Consider the following 20,781-nt stretch of genomic DNA (forward strand, 5'->3'; position numbering starts at 1 on the left):
AAGGTACACCGGTAGTTTTTTTAGTGGACGGTTTAGTGGGAGGGTTACACGCGCTGGACAGACGATAGAAATTAACAGTAATATTATTATACGTTTGTATATAGTGTGTTTCAAAATTGTTTAAAATTATATTTTGTTGTATATCTACACGTCCAGTCATACTGTTTAATAATATTATTAAATTCAATGTATATCACTTTAGGACTGTAAATTGAATTAACTTAAAAAACTGCAAATCAAAGGACAAACATACACAGATCTTAAGTAAAAATATCAAAATAATATTTAATACTTACAATTTGACATAAAAAGAATCGGTTAAATGATTTTTTTGTGTTTTTAATAAATCTTTTAGTATTTATTCAAATGAAATATAAATGAAATTTTTACAAGAATAATTGTAATAATTCATTAGATTTTATCAATGTTCAATTAAAGCTACTAAAATATGAAAAATATAATACACTGCATTATACCTACCTGTAGCATGAGTATTATATTTTGATCAAACTCTTATAAAATAGGTGGTTATATTATAGTTACTTCTCGAATAAAAAAAAGAAACTCATAGTTTTTAAGATGAGTGCTTTATATCAGCAATTGTAAATCTTAAATATATTTAAATATAAATTCAAAGCAACTAACAAGTGGCAGACCCCGTGCCAGTGTTTTCGTAAATACGATATTTTATAGAAAAAAGGTTTCACGCAATTTAAGACCACAAACAATAATTTATACATCACCGGTTCGCGATAGATCTTGCAGTCTATAGATCATTTCACTGCATTTTCCTCTCGGGCAATCCGTATTCATCATCTATTCCGGGTGGCCCTGGCCAATTGCACCTCAGTGAGCAAGATTTCCGCGCGAATGGAACCTCTGGTCGAGGTCGTCGGCATACCAGTGTTGTATATCATGTCACCGACAACGATGATGATAAATTTAGGAAATAACTACGTATTTTCCAAGAAGATACTGTAATAGATGCCTCTGGAGTAGCAGTTAGCCAATGATATAATATATGTATATATATACATATCGTTCATTACAAAGCTTTGCCATCATAAAATCAAAATAGTTTATTAGAATTTCTTATAACTTATACATTGCCTAAAAATTATATAAATTATCTAAGTTCATAAGCATCATTGTTATACAGTATAATTTATTTGTATGAACGTTTGTATTTCTAATTTGTATATTACTGATGAGATTGTGCTCGACTGGCTCCAATCGTGCTAACGCGCTTATTCATAAATTCGTTAAAAAATATAGACCCTCATCGCGTACCGTACAATTTGTATGGAACCTAAATCTATGCCCGACAAAAGAATATTATAGTTCTACGTGGGAAGCATCGGGATTCAAAAAATATAATTGCAAAATTAAATGTAATAGACTAATTAAGTATAATAAAAGCTGTGTACCTGTCGTAGAAGTTATAATAATATATTTTATCAAAAATTCCATTATCATAGTAGTTTGCCTAGTGTTAATGAATTTTAATGATAGTTAATTTTGTTGTATAAAAATCTGTATACAAAAAATGTGGCCCTTTGAGGCCTAAAGATCATCAGCCATATAGATTATAATGTATAACTCATAATAAGGCACCAGTATTCATATTTTTAAAATCTTAGCGTATACCTATACAGTTTCTTAAATATTTTGTTTGGCATTGATAAAAATGTCCAGGAAACTATATAAATTTCTTTCATAAAAAAAAATTCACCACTCGATAACATAATATTACTATATTATTATAGTGTCTTAATGGGACGGGGCAAGCCGAGTCGACAATACGCACGACGATGTTCGATGAAAGACTCGCTTAAAGAGTCTGTTGCAGTGCCCGAGAATGGCCACGTTTTGCGCAACATATTAAGCCCTGAAAACAATGATTGTTTTTTTCCTCCTCGCTTTTTTTTTTATTTTCGATCGCTGGACATGACTTTGTGTCCTTGAATTGACCAACAATCGCCATTGTATATTATATAGGTGTACTTACGCCGAGACGCTGCGACATTGCGAATAAAAGCAGATGGGTGTTCCGAGATAAATTCATAAAATTTTATAACGCGCTAGCGTCGAAATTCGTTGTGAACAGCATTAAATACATTTTACGTTCTGAATTAAATTTTACACACGCATACCTACAATTTGTATTTTATAGCGGGTAGCGCAATCGCGTGTTGGAATGAGCTTCATTATTTTATGCTCAAATTTTAAAATAATGAAAATGGTCGATCTCTATGAAAAACATGTGTACTCATCGAAGAAAAGTGCAGTCGGGAGCTTGAGATAGCTTAAACCTAAAACAATAACAATAATATTATGTATACCAAAGTATAACGATATAATATTATAATATTATAATAGTGTAACTAATTATACATGTTATAGAACAGTGAAGTTACGTGGGTCACAAGCGTGGTTCACTGAGCAGGCCTTAGTAGCGGCTTTTGAAGTTAAAAAAATATATCATGTAAAAAACACAATTGTGTCTAAAATACACGCATTGATTCCTTTTTTTTGATTACTACACCTTAAGAAAAAAGGTTGGATCTGTATATTTTGTAGATTATACAAAGTTCGACTGCAGTAGCGCAACCAAACATTTCTGATAGAACTCCAAAGAATGTATTAGTATTTTGTACATATAAACAATGTATTATTGTTAAATAGATATTATTATTACAATTTATGTAAACGCAAAATGAAATTTATCACTTGATGTAAATATCAAATACGGATCAAATACGTGTAAAAAAACTATTAAGTAATAATAATTATTATGCATATTAGAAATTATTATAAACGCATAACGTTATAAGCGCATAATAATATATGGTACATATTAAACATATTAAAATTTGAAATAATTTCAACTTCATAGACAACTCAATATCTAAATATGATTTATTGTGTACGATAGAGTGAGAAAAAAATTCATTAAAAATGTAATCTTTCAAGACTGAATCTGGAGGGTCGTAACGTAGTGTATTACACGGAGAAACCGTAAATTATATCGAATAATCGTACTTACCATGGGTATTTGAGAATAAACACAACTCGGTTAGATAAATCTGGAATTGTATGAACCTCCATCCCATTACGCCGTTGACGACGTAATAATAATAATAATAATATATTAATAGATTACAACGATGAGTGACCCGAGCACAAGATGGACTTTTCAGTTGCACGTTTTGAACGGTAAAAGTAATTATGGCCCGACGGAGTGCAGATTCGTTGATGCGTTTATTTAAATGTTCAATTTCATCGAAAATAATATACGTATAATAAAAAAAGTCCTGAAACCATTATGAAAATAAAATTTATAATAAAATAAAACCTAAATCATTCATTTGGCGGTAATAATAATATAATGACGTAAAACATTGGACACCTGTATAGTCTAGTCGTACATGGAATATATGATATTTGAATAATACTATAATTTGTATTTTGTAGTGTTGGTATTTTCTAAATGAGTGATTTAAATATTGATGTTGTCCATTTTGGTCTCGCCGACGTATCAGACTATAAAATTATATTAATAATGACAAAATAAATTGTCAATTAATCCGTAATCGCCGGCCCTTGTCCGCACGACCGTTTATTATAAGGTATTAAAGCGATAAAATATTAACATTGTACACATTATGCGACAGCGAAACAGCTATCCTAAATATACAATAATAATAATAATATACCGTCGACTGGTCATGTCGAAATCCTTTTTTTCAAAGGACACTTTTTTTTTTAATCCCGTCTGCAGCAGAAATAAATTTCCGGAAGAGTGCATCGCTTCACTCAGATCTGCTGCATTAAAAATAAAGCTGCACATTTCACTGAAAACTATTCCGATTGAGAACGTTTATTTTCACGTATAATAAATTGTCGGGGCCAACTGGAGAAAACCAAAATTAATTTCGGAATGTTGTATTGTTGTTTTCAGTGTGGTTTGGGCCATCGGAGATATAGGTATTCATTTTCGAAGTCTGGCATTCACTAGATCCATACTTACAGTTGTAGTTATTATTTTTTTTTTTTACTTTACTCTTAAATTATAACCGTAAACTGTCTGTGTATCATTATACTCAGCTAAAATAATTTTACATTCAGTTAAAAACATGAATATAATAATATATTATAGCATATTATTATAGGTGACTATTACTGTGGTCAAAGGTAAAAATGAATTTAACACATTTTTGTTTTGATTAACTTATTATAGTTTAGCCAAAAACATACAATTGCCTAACTACTAAAGTGTCTTCTACACTTTAGCATTAAGTAAGACGAATGACTAACAAAATGGTCAATTTATAATTATTAAATTGAAGTTCTATTAATCACTAAATTATGTAGGACATAGATGGTAATTTATTTATTTTATTTAAGCAAGTCATGTAATATTTTTACCATTGCATAACTTTGAACTTGAATATTATTATAAACTTAATAGCCGATAAACAAAAATAACGCTGTGCTAGGTAACTTAATAATCAACCCAAGTTTTTAATTTATTCCATTAAAACTTGATATTTCCCCACTTTTAAACATAATCACACACACAATATAAGATATATTATGATAGTTTACGATTTGAACTTAGCTAATATTCAAATATTTTAATAAAATATGTGCTAATTTATTGTTGGAACCATTTTTTAATACTCCACCAATATAATACTACTATCGCCAATCATAATAAAATAAAATATATTATATTATTATTATTACTTTTATTTACGAGTTTTTTTTTCAATTTTCCTCGCAGACATCGAAGCCGAGTGCCAAGACGATTACATGAAAATCCGTATCGGTTTCAACGGCTCATTTGGCGGTCTTCTGTACTCGTCCGGATATTCGTACGACCCGGATTGCGTTTACATCAACGGCACTGGTCGGGATTACTACGAGTTTTACATACAACTGAACCGTTGCGGTACCTTGGGAAAGAACTCCAGACAAGAGGACGCCAGGAAGAACCCAGCGGTAAGCTTCAGAGGCTATGATAATAATATCATGACAATAATATAATATCACTCATATTATGCAATATGCTTGTGCATAACAATAATCTGAGTATAATATTGATTTATTCACGCAAATAAAGTTAACTCTATCGTTTCGATTATGACTACTGTCAGTCGTGATTTAAGGATAAAAATATAATCATAGGCAAGTGGAATAGTATTTCGGTGGCATGCAGTGTGTCACAAATAAATACACTTTTGAGCGTGAGTGGGTCTGATTTGGATATTTTTAAGAACGAATGGTCGGTCAATTATTATTGTTAATTGGTGTACGTGCAATATAAGTATCTCAATAAACATTAATACCTATTACGGCCGTTTTTTTATAACACTATAAAACGTCATATCGCCTGACAAAACCGTGGTCTGATTTTAATTGTTGGGATTTTTTTGGCATATTATACTATCAAAAATTATATATTATAATAATATTGAAATATATCTGCTGTTTAACTGACGGATTTGGTTTTTGTTTCTAGAAAAATCTCATGTGGAACACCGTAACCGTACAATACAACCCATTGATCGAAGAGGAATGGGACGAACACTTCAAGGTGACCTGTGAATACGGCTACGACTTTTGGAAGACTGTGACATTTCCGTTTTTAGACGTTGAGTACGTGTACACGATATCCGTTTAATAATACTAATTACTGTACAATTTAGTCGTATATTATTTTAATGAGAAAACAAAAATAATAATAACAATCATAAGACAATGACAACTTTTGTTCACATCGATAAATATTGTATTAACATTGTCTGGTGTTCCGTTTTCGCAGAGTGGCCACTGGCAATCCGGTCGTCTTTACACTGTCACCGCCCGAGTGTTACATGGAAATACGGTATGGATACGGCACCACCGGAAACAGGGTGGGCGGACCCGTACGCGTGGGAGACCCGCTGACTTTGATCATCTACATGAGAAGCAAATATGGTAATGATCGAATATTGCCAATAATAATTGTATGGCCAAGCTCTGCAGTGGTGATAGCGCGTTCTTGATCAAAGTGGCGTTTTCGGTATAATTCACTGAACCGTTGACGTGATGATGGATATAAACTGAGCGTATAGTGTATGCGATGGAGGCTCGTACATTTTTGTTTTAAATTTTCACTATAATCCGGTTGAAAAAATCAAAATTCATTAAAATTCGATGTGGTGATACATAATTGATTTTCATTTTGACAATTTTACTATATTATAAAATTAATATGTACTAATGTGCTACAGTTAAGTTAAACGTAATTATGGAAAAAATAACTTAGATTCGACGGTAAATTAACAATAATCGTCGCACACGGCTAAACAACGGTGTCCACGATGATGCCTTCTTGAAAAGTTGTCCATGTTCGTAACATACAATATTGTTATTGTTGTTATCATAACAAGAAATTATGCGTTCCTGAGCCGTTTTACATTCGACTCGTGTGCACTGAAATTGCATACTGCTGTGCACCATTCAGACATAGTTTTATAAAATTCCTTCGGCTCAATGTCGATGCATACCATTTTTGCAACATATTGCATAGAAAAATTGCAAAAATGTGCATTCCATTCTCCGTCGCAGCGAGGTGTAAAACGCGCGCACAGATCCCCCCCCCCCCCCCGCCCGCCGACTTAACTCGGAACTCGAACGCCGTACTATTATTGTGTCGTTAAATATTATTAATATCGAACAAATTATTATTATTATTATTTTACAATGATATAACGTTAACGGTTTTTCCGGATGTGATTGCAGATGGTTTCGATATTGTGGTGAACGATTGTTACGCGCACAACGGAGCGCAGAAGAAGATTCAACTCATCGATCAATACGGGTGAGCGAATAATAATATTATAACAACGATTGACATTACCTATCACAATATCAATGCAATAACAATACGTTAGTCATGTTATAACCACGAATACCACGCTTTTTACGGCGTCCGGCCGTCATCAATAATTGTATCCGGTCTGGGGACCTTACCTCGGGGTATTTGATTTATCCGTTTATGTACCATATTATTATGGATAGTAAGAGTTAATAATGAATAAATGATAAAATATATTTAAGAGGACGTTAACCTTAGCTAACCTAACCTAATCTCCGAGTTGTCAGTGTATAAACACACGTATCAAAATATACACAGACATCAAAACATCAGTTTTGTTTCAAAAAAGAACATGACAAATAGTTATACTGGTTTAGAAAATAATATGCAAAATAAATACTAAATTTATAATAATATTAACAATCGGTTATTATGGGATTTTTTTAAAAATATTGTTTTCTTTCGACTTTCAAACGTGGTTATAAAAAAGCAGTAAAATAACCGATCAGTGTCATTATTATTTTTTTTTATTGTCTACATTATGATTTTGAAATATTATGACAACTGCGATGACACACCAGTAAAAATTGCGTGTTTGGAATTGGTGTTCGAATGGGTGTTTAAAATATTTTTATTTTTATTGAGATGTCGTTAGAATTGCCTATTTTATACGCCTCATAAACGACGGTTTTTTTCTAAATCGGTTGCAGTCTTGCGACGGTTGCGCTGAAAAGTGGCTAACAATAAGTTTTTGAACCCTGACTTGACGAACATATTTTGCCTATTCTTTGCAGATGCCCCGTCGACGACAAACTGATCAGCAGATTTAGAGGATCGTGGAGCGAAAGCCAAGTGTTTGAGACCCAAGTATTCGCCTACATGAAAACGTTCAGGTTCACAGGGTCACCGGCGCTTTACATTGAATGCGACGTCAGAATGTGTCACGGCAGATGTCCGGTAAGTCACCACACCGAATTCGACTATTGAGTTGGTCGTTTGATCCGAATAGTATACCTAATAAATGTAACCGGAAACCTATCATCAGTAACTATTATACTACACACTATACAGCAATATTTATTATAATACATTTAGTAAAAAACGGTTTCACTTTGACTTTTAAACTTAACTATAGTAATTTAATTTTCTAATTATTAACCTGATGACTTATCTAATTTAATTAACTGTTGAAAAAACTTAGGTTTAGATTTAAAAATAATTTGTCAAGTTAAAATTACAAATGGTTTGAAATTTTTGGTTTTAATGGTTTTATATACTGTTATGTACGTCACAATCTCATGTTTCCTATTAAAAATATATAGGTAAATTACCTATTACCTGTATTTACCTAGGTAAATTAGCAGAAAATACTTTTTATTTGATCCACATACCTATACGAATAGTAAAATTATATTACATTCTTAAACTGAATTTAGTAAATATTTTCTTAACATTTAAACTTTTAACTTAACGTTATTGTGTTCACTTAACTTGACTTGAGTTAATTATTTTCATTAACTTGCCCGCCTTAACTTTGGTCGACATAAAACAAAATCCTATTAAATAAAACTAATTACACGTGTGAGATGGTAATGAACAAAAAAAGTATTTAGTTTTACGACCACCTCCTCCTCCGTTTTATTACTTGTAATTCGTAAATAGTAAATAACACCGAAGCCACCAGATTTTATTAAATATTATTATTACTGAAAGAAAAAAATAGAATTTTGATCAGATATCGCTCTAGACCGATTTTTGACTACCTATACCACTTACCTAAACCATTTTTGACTACCACTTACCGTATTGACTCTGGTATACAACGAAATCTGACCGTCTCGTTCCGTTTGTTTTTTTCTTTACGTGCAGAGTCAACCGTGTCACTGGAGGAATGCCAAGAGCGTATCGAAACGGTCTACCGACGTGGAGGTGGCTACAACTCCAGCGGCCCTTTCGCAAAACATCAACTTGTTCCAGTCGTTGAGAGTGCTCCAGGAGGGCGAGAACGGCGAAGACGCAAGTGCACTTAGTAACAGTGAGAATACTAATTTTATTATTATTACAACTTATTATAATATAGTCGTCGGCATAATCATCTCCTCAGTGCCCAAGTCATTTCAAGCCCGACATATATTATTTTATTCAATTAATTCGCCTTAACCATAATGTTCATTAACTCGGTGGTATTCCGCGATACCGTACTGATTCAAATATTATGACATTGATAAAGTTGCGTTTAACACAATGATGTCCGATGGTTATGTGAGGGCTGTTGGTAAATATCCCACTTTATGATTTTTCTCAAAAACCAATTAAGATCAAACCCTATATTACGAATTTTAGACCCAATTCGCATCTATGTCGATACAGTGGTAATGACATAATTTCATGACACATTAATAGTTGTTTCACGCCGCTTAAAAACTCTACATAATAATAAATTATGCATTCTTCTTCCGGCCTAATTTGCCGCCAATCACTGACATGTTTCACACGGGCATATAGCGTTATATGTCGTTAAACCTGCAACTACTAACGACAGCCAATATTTGAAACACAATGTGCGCATTTCATATTAATAAATTATATTGTTTCGAACATTTCCGCATTATACATCCGCGAAGTAATTGTAAAAACTGGAAACCATACTGTGATTGGCTCGAGTACAAAATATTACGTTCTAATATTATTATAATCACGTGACCTATCATTGTTCGTTATCCGACAACAATACAAAATATGTTTTATTGATCTCGCTTCAACTTTAAATAGACAGATCGTCTTATGCCGGTTTAACCAGTTCCACAATCCAACCCCAACCCACTCCAAACTCGCGTCGTGGAATATAATTTAATTTAATAAATTGTACAATTTGCAGGGACCACCGGATACTACACGGACAACAGCCAAAATTCAGTGTGCGTCCGGTCAGGTTTGCTGGCCGGTCTGTTGGCGCTCGCCTCCACTGTGCTATGCTTCTTGAGCTTGGCGCTGACCGTCATGTGTTACCGGTCCAAGCGACTGGTCAAAGGGTGCGCCGACGATCCTGCGCATCACGTGATCGCTGCCGCTCCGGCGAGATGTTTCCTCACGCACAAGGGCAGATTAAACTGACGGGGGTCGACGTAGGTCGGCTGATCACCGGGGAAGGGGGGGTACGGCAATAGCAGCCTGTATTTTTACAAAATATCGTCAGGTACAAAACACTTAACATAATATTATTATCATATCATACTATCGTGTATACAATACAACACTCTCGTCACCATTCGCATCGAACATAATATAATATTTTCTATATATATATTTATATGTATTTTTTTTTATTACGTAATCTTAATTATTACTACTACTATTATTATTATTATTATTGTTGTTGTCATTTTTTTATTGAGTTCGGTCGGAATATTAGACGCCGTAGAAACACTGTACCACCTTAGCTTTAACGGTATTGCGGTGCAGACATTTGAAGTGGATTATCCGTGACCAGATCGCGTACAGACAGAACGATTCGCATTTATTTTATATAAGTATATTATCTTAATATTATGTTACGCATACGTGACGGTCGGAAGGCCTTTTCCCGAGTCACCAATCTATTTTCCAGGGGACGACTGCAGGGACTTTCGGCATTCAAGATGACCCTCGTCGTTACGTCTGTCATCTCTATAATAATATAACATCTAAACTACGTTTACCCACTACCAAGTATTGACCCGTCGTCATTCGTCTGCTGTTGTTCGATTGAACATCTCTCGTCCTGTCTGTGTGCGACGTCGGTCTGAAACACGTGATGATGATGATGATGATGATAATAATAATAATAATACTAATAATAATAATGATAGTATATTGTCCTTCCGATCATGTCTCACGCTGCAAGACATATAATATTATACTTTAAGTCAGGTCTAATGCACTATTTATACGAAATCAACGACATCTTTATGTAATTTTTTAATCTTTTTCAATTATTATTATTAAGAAGAAGAAGAGAATATACAAAAATGGGCCATACTAAGTAAAAAAAAAAAAGTAATAAATAATATTGTATCAATTAATTTGTATACTTACTATAATATTATAGTAGTTGCTATTTGCCAATGCTGTAACAAGCGTGCAACAGATGCGTTCATACTACGTCATTAATTCTCAAAAAAATAATTATTATAATACCTAATATTATTAAATTCGGTTGTCCGGTCGGTGGCTTTTCTATATTATTACACATTTTCCAATAGTATAAACATTTTTTTACGCCGTCGATGGACGACGATCGCACGTCGGTGCGGCGGCGTAGATTTTCTGCACTCGTGATGATATATTATTATTATTATCATCAGCTGTTATTCAGTTTCTGCGACGAATGACCAATAATATGGTCAGCGACCAACGGTTGGTAACGATTTTATGACGTCGTGACTTCCATATCATAATATTAATATACACAATATAAATCCACACGTGGTGGACACGTTTTATCGAGATTTTCAGTACGGTGAGTGTGGGTACCATGTAGGTGGCAGTTTAGAGAATTTCACATGGATATCTTGACACGGAATATTACCTATAAGTACTATGCACACTATGGTAAAGTAGTTAATGATATTATGCAATTATAGAAAAGGTCCCAAACTCTAAAACTGTTTCCGCCGCTGAACCAACAGGATGTAATATTATGCTCATTCGCCCCACATTTCGTTTTATATCATCATTGCTCTCTCTCCATCCGTTATATGTAGGTACAATCATTTCGCTTGGCCACCGTGTCTACCACCTGTCATCAAGTCACTCCATATTCTCTCACGTCGTATGTCATTTTCGATTCATTTCGGTCACACAAACGAGATGGAATCGTTTTAATAGTATACCTACCTACCCGGTTAAACATTATATTATTATATAGTAATACATATTAGTACCTAAAAATATCTATAAAAGTACTTAAAATTGTACCTAAAGTCGTATCTTATATTATATAATATACAATATTGTAACGTTCTACGATAATAATTTAAAGCTACAAAAGTAATAATCCGTTACGTCGTCATTATAATATTATAATCATTCGTTTCAATAGCTGATGAATAACTTGAAAAAGAACAAGATTTTTTCTTTTCCCTTGTCGCTTGTAAATATTCATATAATATAATATTATTGTATTAGAAACGTCTTCTTATGTAAGTTAGATGTGTATCTTATATTATAAGTAGAGTTACATATACATATAATTTTTTTTTATTCATTGTTTGCAAGTGCGTAAACACGATATGTTAGAACAACCTCTATCTAACGAGCAACTAATTGATGCGAGCGACTAAAACGTAAAAACGATTATAAGTACGCGGAAAAATATTATAATTATTTTTCCGAAATCATTTTCCACGGCAGAAAAACTATTTTCCCGTGGTTAGGACGAGTGAATAAAATCTAATTTCGAGTCGTGTGAAAATATTTCCGTCAGAGAATATTATGTTGTGCTCTTTATATAGGGGTTGTACTAACAGACCTATTAGTTCTTAAGCTCTGTATAGAGCATTTAGTGTTTTTGGTATAAAAACAAAATGCATTTTTTTTTATATCATAATTCCATAATGTTTAATTTTAATATTTATTATAATTATTTTATCATAACATTAGTAATTATATAGTATATATATTTATTTGATAAAATATATAATATATAAATATTTTTAGTAACCTAATATTATTATATTATGATACATTTATTTTAAATATAATTTTAGTATTGAAACTATGCGTTTTTCGTTTGTTTAGTAACCTTTTACGTGATGTACTAATGTACTATCACCTCCTGGACATTATAATAATATAATAATATAGACATGTATACGTTATAGATTTTAACAAGGTTTTATAATAGCCATCGTTTATTATCACCCACATTGATTAATATTGGACGTGAAAAGTACCTACTTAATTGAAAGTAAGCCTCTATATTCGCAGTTTTTTAGAAAAATAAATTTAAAAGGAAAAAATTGTTTTTCTAAAAATACTGCGAATATAGCCTACTTTCAATTAAGTAGGTACTTTCCACGTGCATGATTCATAAAATGTAAATATATTTTTAAATTTACTATACCTTTATAGTGGTTGATGTGATTATTAACAGAATAATCTGAGTATAGGGAAATAATCATTGAAATTCGAAATTGTTTTAAAAATATTATGTATTGTCCATGAATACAATAATTCTGAAAAAACTATATATAATAGAGAATATTTAAAAAGAACATAAATAAGTTATTCAAAAAATCAATAATACCTATACACTTATGTAATTCTTAACGACACGGTAAATACAATAACAAAATTCGTGAACTACTTTTGTTATAAAGTTACTCTCGCGTTGAATAATTAACTACGCACCTCCCTATTATATTGGCATATATTGTAATCATGTTAAAATTGTGAAAAGAGGATAGCAATGACTTAAAATTAATTTTGACTCGTCATATATTTTAGTTCCTATTTAGGATTACTTGCAACTATAACAAATTCATTAAAAATTATATCATTATATTTTATTTGAATCCATCCGTTGAGTGTGCTCCCACCACATTTCGAAACTTATAAGTTACTTGTAATCAATATGTTTTATAATTTTCAGCTTAATATTTTAGCTGTAATTTAAGTTTTAATAGATTGGTGAACAACTTTACGTGAATCGTTACTAAGGGTCGTCATTTTAGTTTTTTCGGGTGCCCAGAGTTTTAGCATGCATTTTGAAATATTACCAGTCCATTTAAAAATATATATATTTATGTATATTATCCTGCTCTTAATTTTTTTCCATAGATCATAGACTGAAAAACATAAATCGTAAATAGTAATTTAAAAACTAAAGTTTAAAAATAATTTATTAATTAACTGGGAAAATCAATAAGTAGGTAATATAATATTAAACACTCAAAGAAGACAAATAGAATGCAGCAAATAAAAAGCACATGATATTTACTTTGATAAATCGTCAATTATATAAATATATAAATAAAATAAATAAATATTTTATATTTATAACTTTTGTAAAAGCAAAATGCTCTAAAATATTTAAAAAAAAAAGGATACCAGAGATATTTAAGTTTAGCAAATACATCTACAGTGACACAGCGCCTTCTAAATGTATATTGTTAACTTATCCTTTTACAACATTATGAACCATGCGATTTTTCTGTCTTTTATCGCACATGGTAGTGCATAAAATATAAAACTTACTATATTTTTCGAGGGATAAAAATACTTTTAATCAATTATTAATTGATGATACCTTCACCATTTTCTTATTTATTTCATCTGTTAATCTAAAAATACAATTTAAATTTAATCATATAAATTATGGTACATTATGTCTGCAGGACAATTGGGACTATGTACCTATTTGTTTTAAAAGTAAGGGGTGACACATTGTTCTCCCCCCCCAAACGATGCCCCTACTGTCACTCAGTTAATTTTATTATTTTACTTTCAGAACATAAGGTTGCAATATTTTGACTCAAATTTAGAGTCTATATGACAGCTTGGGGGATGGTTAAGTAGCCCATCACTACATAAATTGAAATTTGAATTGTTGCAAAATATTAGGCTGCGAATGATAAAACATTGGTGGCAAATATGTTACAAAATATTTCCACTGGTTTGCCCTGTGATGGTTGTCCTCCCAACCCAGGGGGACTTCGTGGAAGTTGTTTGAATTGAATTAATTATAGTTATGTATCATTGTGCAAAAGTGTATACCAAACTCTACTCTTGCAGATTCTATGATAACAATATCAATGACATTGGCTTATTCTATGGTCGTTATGTTCGCATGTCGAACGGGAACAATTGATTACAGAAGCCTTTGTATGTATAATATTATGTGTAATATACTACCATATTTTACATGGAAACTTATGTTATAAATATCGCGACCGTGATGATGGAAAATATGATAAATATCACCGGGCAAATTGTATGAATTTGACTCAGTGACAGACATAAACGAACAACAATGGACTAATACTAATGAACGGACGTAGGGTTTTAAGAAAATATTATGATAACAGACAGTATTCGAACATATTTTGTTTACGTAAAATCAATTAATTTTAAACGTTAAATACGTTGGTTAAAATGATTTAATGTAAAGAATCGTAGTGTACTAGTTGCATCGATCGAGCCTGTTAGTATAATATTTTGATTTATGGAAATTAATTTAAATTTTAACATTTTACCGAAATAACGCTTTCGTCGTCAAATCAAACTTAAGTCCACATGGAATTTAGGTACAGCAGGTGGGTAATTCAGTTAACGTATAAGGAGATTAATAAAATACATTTTAAGGGGGCTAAAATCTTCTTTCTAAAAATAAGCCTATTATAACATAAAAGAAATATAGTTATTTTTCAAAAAAAACTGTTAAATAAACAGTATTAATTCATCTTCGTCTGTATTAGACTCTCGTTGAACATAACTTTAAAATAATTTAATTCAGGAATTAATAGATACTTGTAGCGGGCAGGTTATTGTCTATTGGTAATCTTATATATTATTATTTACGACTCTATTGTATAATATTAATATATTATTAAATATACATGCAATATTACAATACACTTCAAACGTTTAATGCTTTAACCCTTAAATAAATATTGTATTCTTATTATTTTTTTAACTATTTCAATTGTTGGCGAGCAATTATGTCATTAATACGAAATGCGATTTTCCAAATATTGACCAAAATATATCAATACATTTTTGAGTATTTGACCACCTTACACTAAATAATTATAATTATTATAAGGATATACTAAAAAAAAAAACTATAGACTATGCATATGTATAACTTAATCTAGCACTTGTTCATAATCAGTTAGAGAATGGTTTTCGCGACAGCAACAAAGAACATAGCGGGAATCCCATTCAATCGGAGAGAAATAAGAACAAGAACAATCTATTCTTCCATTGATATCAACAATCGTATTGAATTCTAATTTAAGAAAGAAAAGTTAAATCCCAAATGATTTAAGCCCTGTTCAGCGACTACCCTTCATAATAATGAATATGTGTTCATTCAACGCCGCTAACATAAATAAGTTATAATATACTTTACAATTTATTGAAAATCTTTAATTAATTAAAACAGAAAAAATTTGCAAAACATCATTAAAGTATCTAATAATAAGTATAAGAAATATAATAATACTTTCATTAATTGTTTCAGAACCATTTGTACAATGGAGGACTTCGTAAAATCAGTCTCTCTATATTATATTTCTCAAACAACAAAATCACCACGTATTTTGACTATATATTTTATAATATCAGAACGACTGAAGGTAATTGAGAAAAAGTTATATATTATCATCCTATAATAAAATCCTTTATAATAAAATCACTAACTTTAAAAAAGAAACAACAATATAATCTGCAACAAAATATCAGGAAGTTCTGATGTGGAACGGAGATTCTTTTGTTTTACAAGTGTGAAATATGTGCATAATTATAAATTACATCCAGCGAATAGAAATGAAACATTATTAACAAATCCAACAACGGCAAAAGCAACAAGTGGAATGAAAAATAATAATAGAAATATTCGTCACTTTAGTACTTTAGATAGGTAACAATTCAATACGATGAAATTATGGAAAGATTCTAACTAATCAAAAATCTCGATCAAATCTTCTGTTTAATTAATATATTATTGGGAAATATTACTGCGGGGAAAGTTAAATCCGTTAGTAGACGACGTCCACTAAATTGCTCGATGAGTTAAAATTAATCAAGCTAAAACTTTCATTTAACCTCTGTAAAACTAAATGTATCTGGTATCTACGATATTTTCAGACTAATGCAAAGGAAAACTACTATTGTTTACAATCATTATGAAATTATATGCATAAATAGTATATACCATTCCTTTATAGTATCAAGCAGTATAATATATAAATTGTGTGTACACATAAATTATTTTTAAAACCATAAAAAACTTGAAATTCGAAGGGTGGCGAGGACGAATGAGAGTGAAATTAACTTGATTAGGAAGTGGTTGTTTATTCTCTAAAATATCGAAAAATATGCTTGTACTCGTGCTCTATAAAGTATAAAGAAAAAAGAAAAATATACTTAGAAATTATTCAAAATACATATCAATAAAAATTAATTAGTTATTCATTAAATTAGTCTTTATTTTATTTATTAAAAATATAATTTAATTTATTTAATTATATTTAATATTATTTATCAAAAATTAAAAAACAGTAATACATATTTGAGACTAAACTTTGAGAAATGTTAAACTGTTTCTTAATCTGAAAAAAAAATAAACATACAAGTTAGAATCTAACTAAGTATTAAAAAAATTAAAAGAAAGCTTAACAAAACATTGGAACTGAATAATTAATGTTTTCTTAAAATTCTCAAAAGTCAATGTTCTCCTATTATGAGAATATATTTTGCCTACTGAAAATATATTTTCAAAAACCAATGTAATAAATTCGTCATCCTAATAAATAATGATTTAGAAAATAAAATCTTAGTTTCAATTAATAATGGTATGGAATATATCTTATTAGGATTAATTAGTATTATATCGATAATTATTAGCGTATGAGGAATTGTATACAAATGCGTATAAGAAAAATAAACCAACCAATTTTGACGTATCAAAATTAAGTAAATTTAGAACTGAAAAAAGTTACACAATTATCCCATTCGTGTTTACTGTATTGTACTTAATTGTATTATTGTGTCAGTGCCCACAAAACGTTATATTATTAAATACCAATTTACCATAAATTATGCACTTAACGCGAGTGCAAAGTCAATCACAAAAAGAATAATATTATCAATGTTTAACGACATAAAGCTACTAAAAGATTATCAACAGGACAACGGATTTAAACTGTTTGATAATTAAATAACATCTATGAGCATATGAGCAACAAGAATACATTATTGTCAATAAATACTGTTCTACATAATTTTTCTCGAGTGGTTTTAATGGTAATAAAAACAAAATATAAGAGGCAGTCCACTTAATCACTTTCCAATCTAGAAGATGAATATTTTTATTGATAATGATATTATCGTTAATGTTTTTTTTTATTTTAAAACCATTAAAAGTGCACACAAGTGGAGTGAAATGGCAAACGCACTATGGGAAATATCATAGTGCATTAAATTTAATCACATGTTTTTGTTCAAAAAAATTTTATGTAGGTACGTGAGTCATAAAATATGAGTTATAACTTGTATAAACTTCAAACTGCAAATAGATGTATTTTTCAGTCATATACACTTACGTATAGAAAACAAGTGAGCAGGTTGAATAAACCATGCTGTATGTCACGTCATGTTTAAATAATTAATGATGTTCTATAGTTTATAAAATGTATAAAAAAAACACAGAAACGTATACCAAAGTTTAAAAAAAATAATATTAAACCTCATATTTTTATAATGATATTTTACAATATATTTTGAATTTTAACTATACTGATTTAACTGTTCAATATAATAATATTAACTCTTATTAAATTGAAAAACAATCATTTATTGGTACAAATGAAACGTCTTAATAAATTATAATACATAATTAATAAAAGGGGGAAGGAGAGGCATTCTAAATTATATTAGATATTTAATACATTGGCAAATTTTTTAATCTCCTATTTGTTTATATTAAACTGATTGATAATAATAACAACAGCGATAACCATAACGGAATATTGTAGAATCAATAATTTTAAATACATTTTAAAATGTTAAAACTCTTAAAATAAATACTTAAATAAATACTTTAAATAAAATGGTTGAAACATTTTTCGCACATATTTGCTCGTCGATTGAGTATTGGATAGGAGATGGGTATATTACCATAATATTATTATGTACTTTTTGTAGTGCAATACTATCATAATAATATGTAACCATGGAAACTGACATACTTACTTGTTTAACGTTTGCGGTATTAAAAGTAATACTGTTGAAACTCTGATTATTGTTTCACGGCAATCAACCAAGTGAAAATTGAATTGCGCAAATCTGCATATTAAGCAACACGGGAGTCATCTCAGAAAACTTCCAAAAGCTGCGGAACATAATTTGTACAATCGCTATTGACGCTATCACAGGTAACAAGCGAACTTCATATCAACATTGTAAAAAGTGTTTCAGAAGAAAATTTAAATTAATCAGATCGCCTCTTTTTAAAAAATGTGAAACCTCATTCCATATTTCCATATTTATTATATTTTAATTAAATTTGCAAAGTTTTGAAAATGGCAATCTAATTAAAATATATTATTAATTTGTTGTTCTCAATAATTCACAACGTTAAATTCATTAGATAACACGCAATACTATATAGACCAACGAACTCCATTTGACATTTAATACAAAATATATAATACAGCTTTTTCATCTTGCATTATAACGATATGAATTGATTAACTCATACGTATCTAACAGATTTTTTACATTTCACATTATTATAATAATATAATTGATCCCGTGCACTTCGTTGCCCATTGAAAGTGTCAACTATAATATTATTATGTTTTATTTTGCATAATTAATTTCTATACGTTTTCCTACGAACATTTTGATTGCGTATTATTTGCAGGAAGCAAAGAGCCAATTGTGTGGTATATTTGCCCTTGGATTGTAAAACTCCGGAAAAATCCCGGCATCGTTATCAGCTTCAAAAGATGTCATATATTATGGAAGCATGTATTATATTTTCTTATGTTTTTTTAGAAAACGGCGAGACTCTTCTGTTTCATTTGAAAAAAGTTCTTTAAGAGGTTCAATCGGCTCGTCTATTGAAGGAATAGCTACTTTTCCTCCCGAACAACACATGCCTGAAGCTTCTTCTTTCCATTTAAGAGCAATGCAAAATCGGCATTCTTCATTCATCGCTTCTATTTTAATAACCTTGTGGCTTTCGTAATTAATATTATTGTCATACTCAAATGCAGCTTTATCGAATACCTCCCATGTGTTTCTTGTAAATAAATAGTTCCAAATAATTATTAAAACGAGTTAAATGGTTTTTTGTAATTTACTTTTTACTATAAAAACTAGCTTTATAAGATTTGTAATAAAAAATATTAAAATTTATATAAAACGTAAAATGACAATATTATTATAATAACTTATACGATTATAATGAATAATAATTGAGCCTATACATAATATTTCATTAATACAAATATAGGATATTAATGCAATAGAAATTAACAACCTAGGTTCCTCAGGGTTTTGTAGTTTTTCATTGTTCAAAATCATGCATGTACCTACGTTTTTAATTTGTTTTTCAAATAAATAATGTAAAATAACTTATAGATACTTAATTCATTTTAGTTAAATATTAAAATTATGACGACACGGCGATAGAGATAGGCTATTTAGCTACACCACTGTCGTACATCGTAGTTCATCATTTTTAAGTAGCACGTACGCCTTATTCATTATTATATAAAAATCATACGACTATTTGTAATCTAATTTTGTATCGTGTGGATTTTTAAATAGTGATAGTTCCTGAAATGTATAGCAAATAGTGAATACTGAAAACTAGAACAAGAACTGACTTTTTTTAAGTACCTATAACCAAAAAAGTAATTTAGTTTCAGTCGTTAGTAAAATTTTATATTTTATATCTTAAATAACCGCTGTTTTCTATTTGAAATTCTATTCTAATTGAAAACTGTGAGCCAATTTTACGATTTCGTTTGTTTGGTGTAGAAAACGGCTCTCTCGTGGACTCACAAAGAAAGAAACAGTCACAGTGCAAAGTTGAAATCTTATCATTAGTTACACTAGCTTTACCAGGTATCTTATACTTCGATCAGGGGCGGACTTACCATTTTTCCGCCCCTAGACATTACTACACTAGCGCCCCGTACATT

The 20,781-nt window shown here is 30.4% G+C and overlaps 2 protein-coding genes across 2 annotated transcripts in view; both read left to right on the forward strand.

The window, feature by feature from the left end:
• Window positions 1-10,900, forward strand: part of LOC100162699 — an 80,008-nt gene extending 69,108 nt beyond the window's left edge. Inside the window, exons 5-11 of the mRNA XM_001946511.5 lie at window positions 4,787-5,004; window positions 5,525-5,661; window positions 5,828-5,982; window positions 6,790-6,868; window positions 7,660-7,822; window positions 8,735-8,900; window positions 9,744-10,900. Of these exons, the coding sequence (XP_001946546.2) occupies window positions 4,787-5,004; window positions 5,525-5,661; window positions 5,828-5,982; window positions 6,790-6,868; window positions 7,660-7,822; window positions 8,735-8,900; window positions 9,744-9,979 (1,154 nt within the window). The 3' untranslated portion in view covers window positions 9,980-10,900. The remainder of the gene's footprint in view (window positions 1-4,786; window positions 5,005-5,524; window positions 5,662-5,827; window positions 5,983-6,789; window positions 6,869-7,659; window positions 7,823-8,734; window positions 8,901-9,743) is intronic.
• A 7,580-nt stretch (window positions 10,901-18,480) lies between these two features.
• LOC100163418 (cAMP-dependent protein kinase catalytic subunit beta-like) overlaps window positions 18,481-20,781 on the forward strand; it is a 16,978-nt gene continuing 14,677 nt past the window's right edge. The window contains exon 1 of the mRNA XM_029485461.1: window positions 18,481-19,002. The gene's annotated coding sequence lies outside the window, so the exon portion shown is untranslated. The remainder of the gene's footprint in view (window positions 19,003-20,781) is intronic.

This window comes from Acyrthosiphon pisum, chromosome X (genome assembly GCF_005508785.2).
Source record: "Acyrthosiphon pisum isolate AL4f chromosome X, pea_aphid_22Mar2018_4r6ur, whole genome shotgun sequence".
NCBI classification, from domain to species: domain Eukaryota; kingdom Metazoa; phylum Arthropoda; class Insecta; order Hemiptera; family Aphididae; genus Acyrthosiphon; species Acyrthosiphon pisum.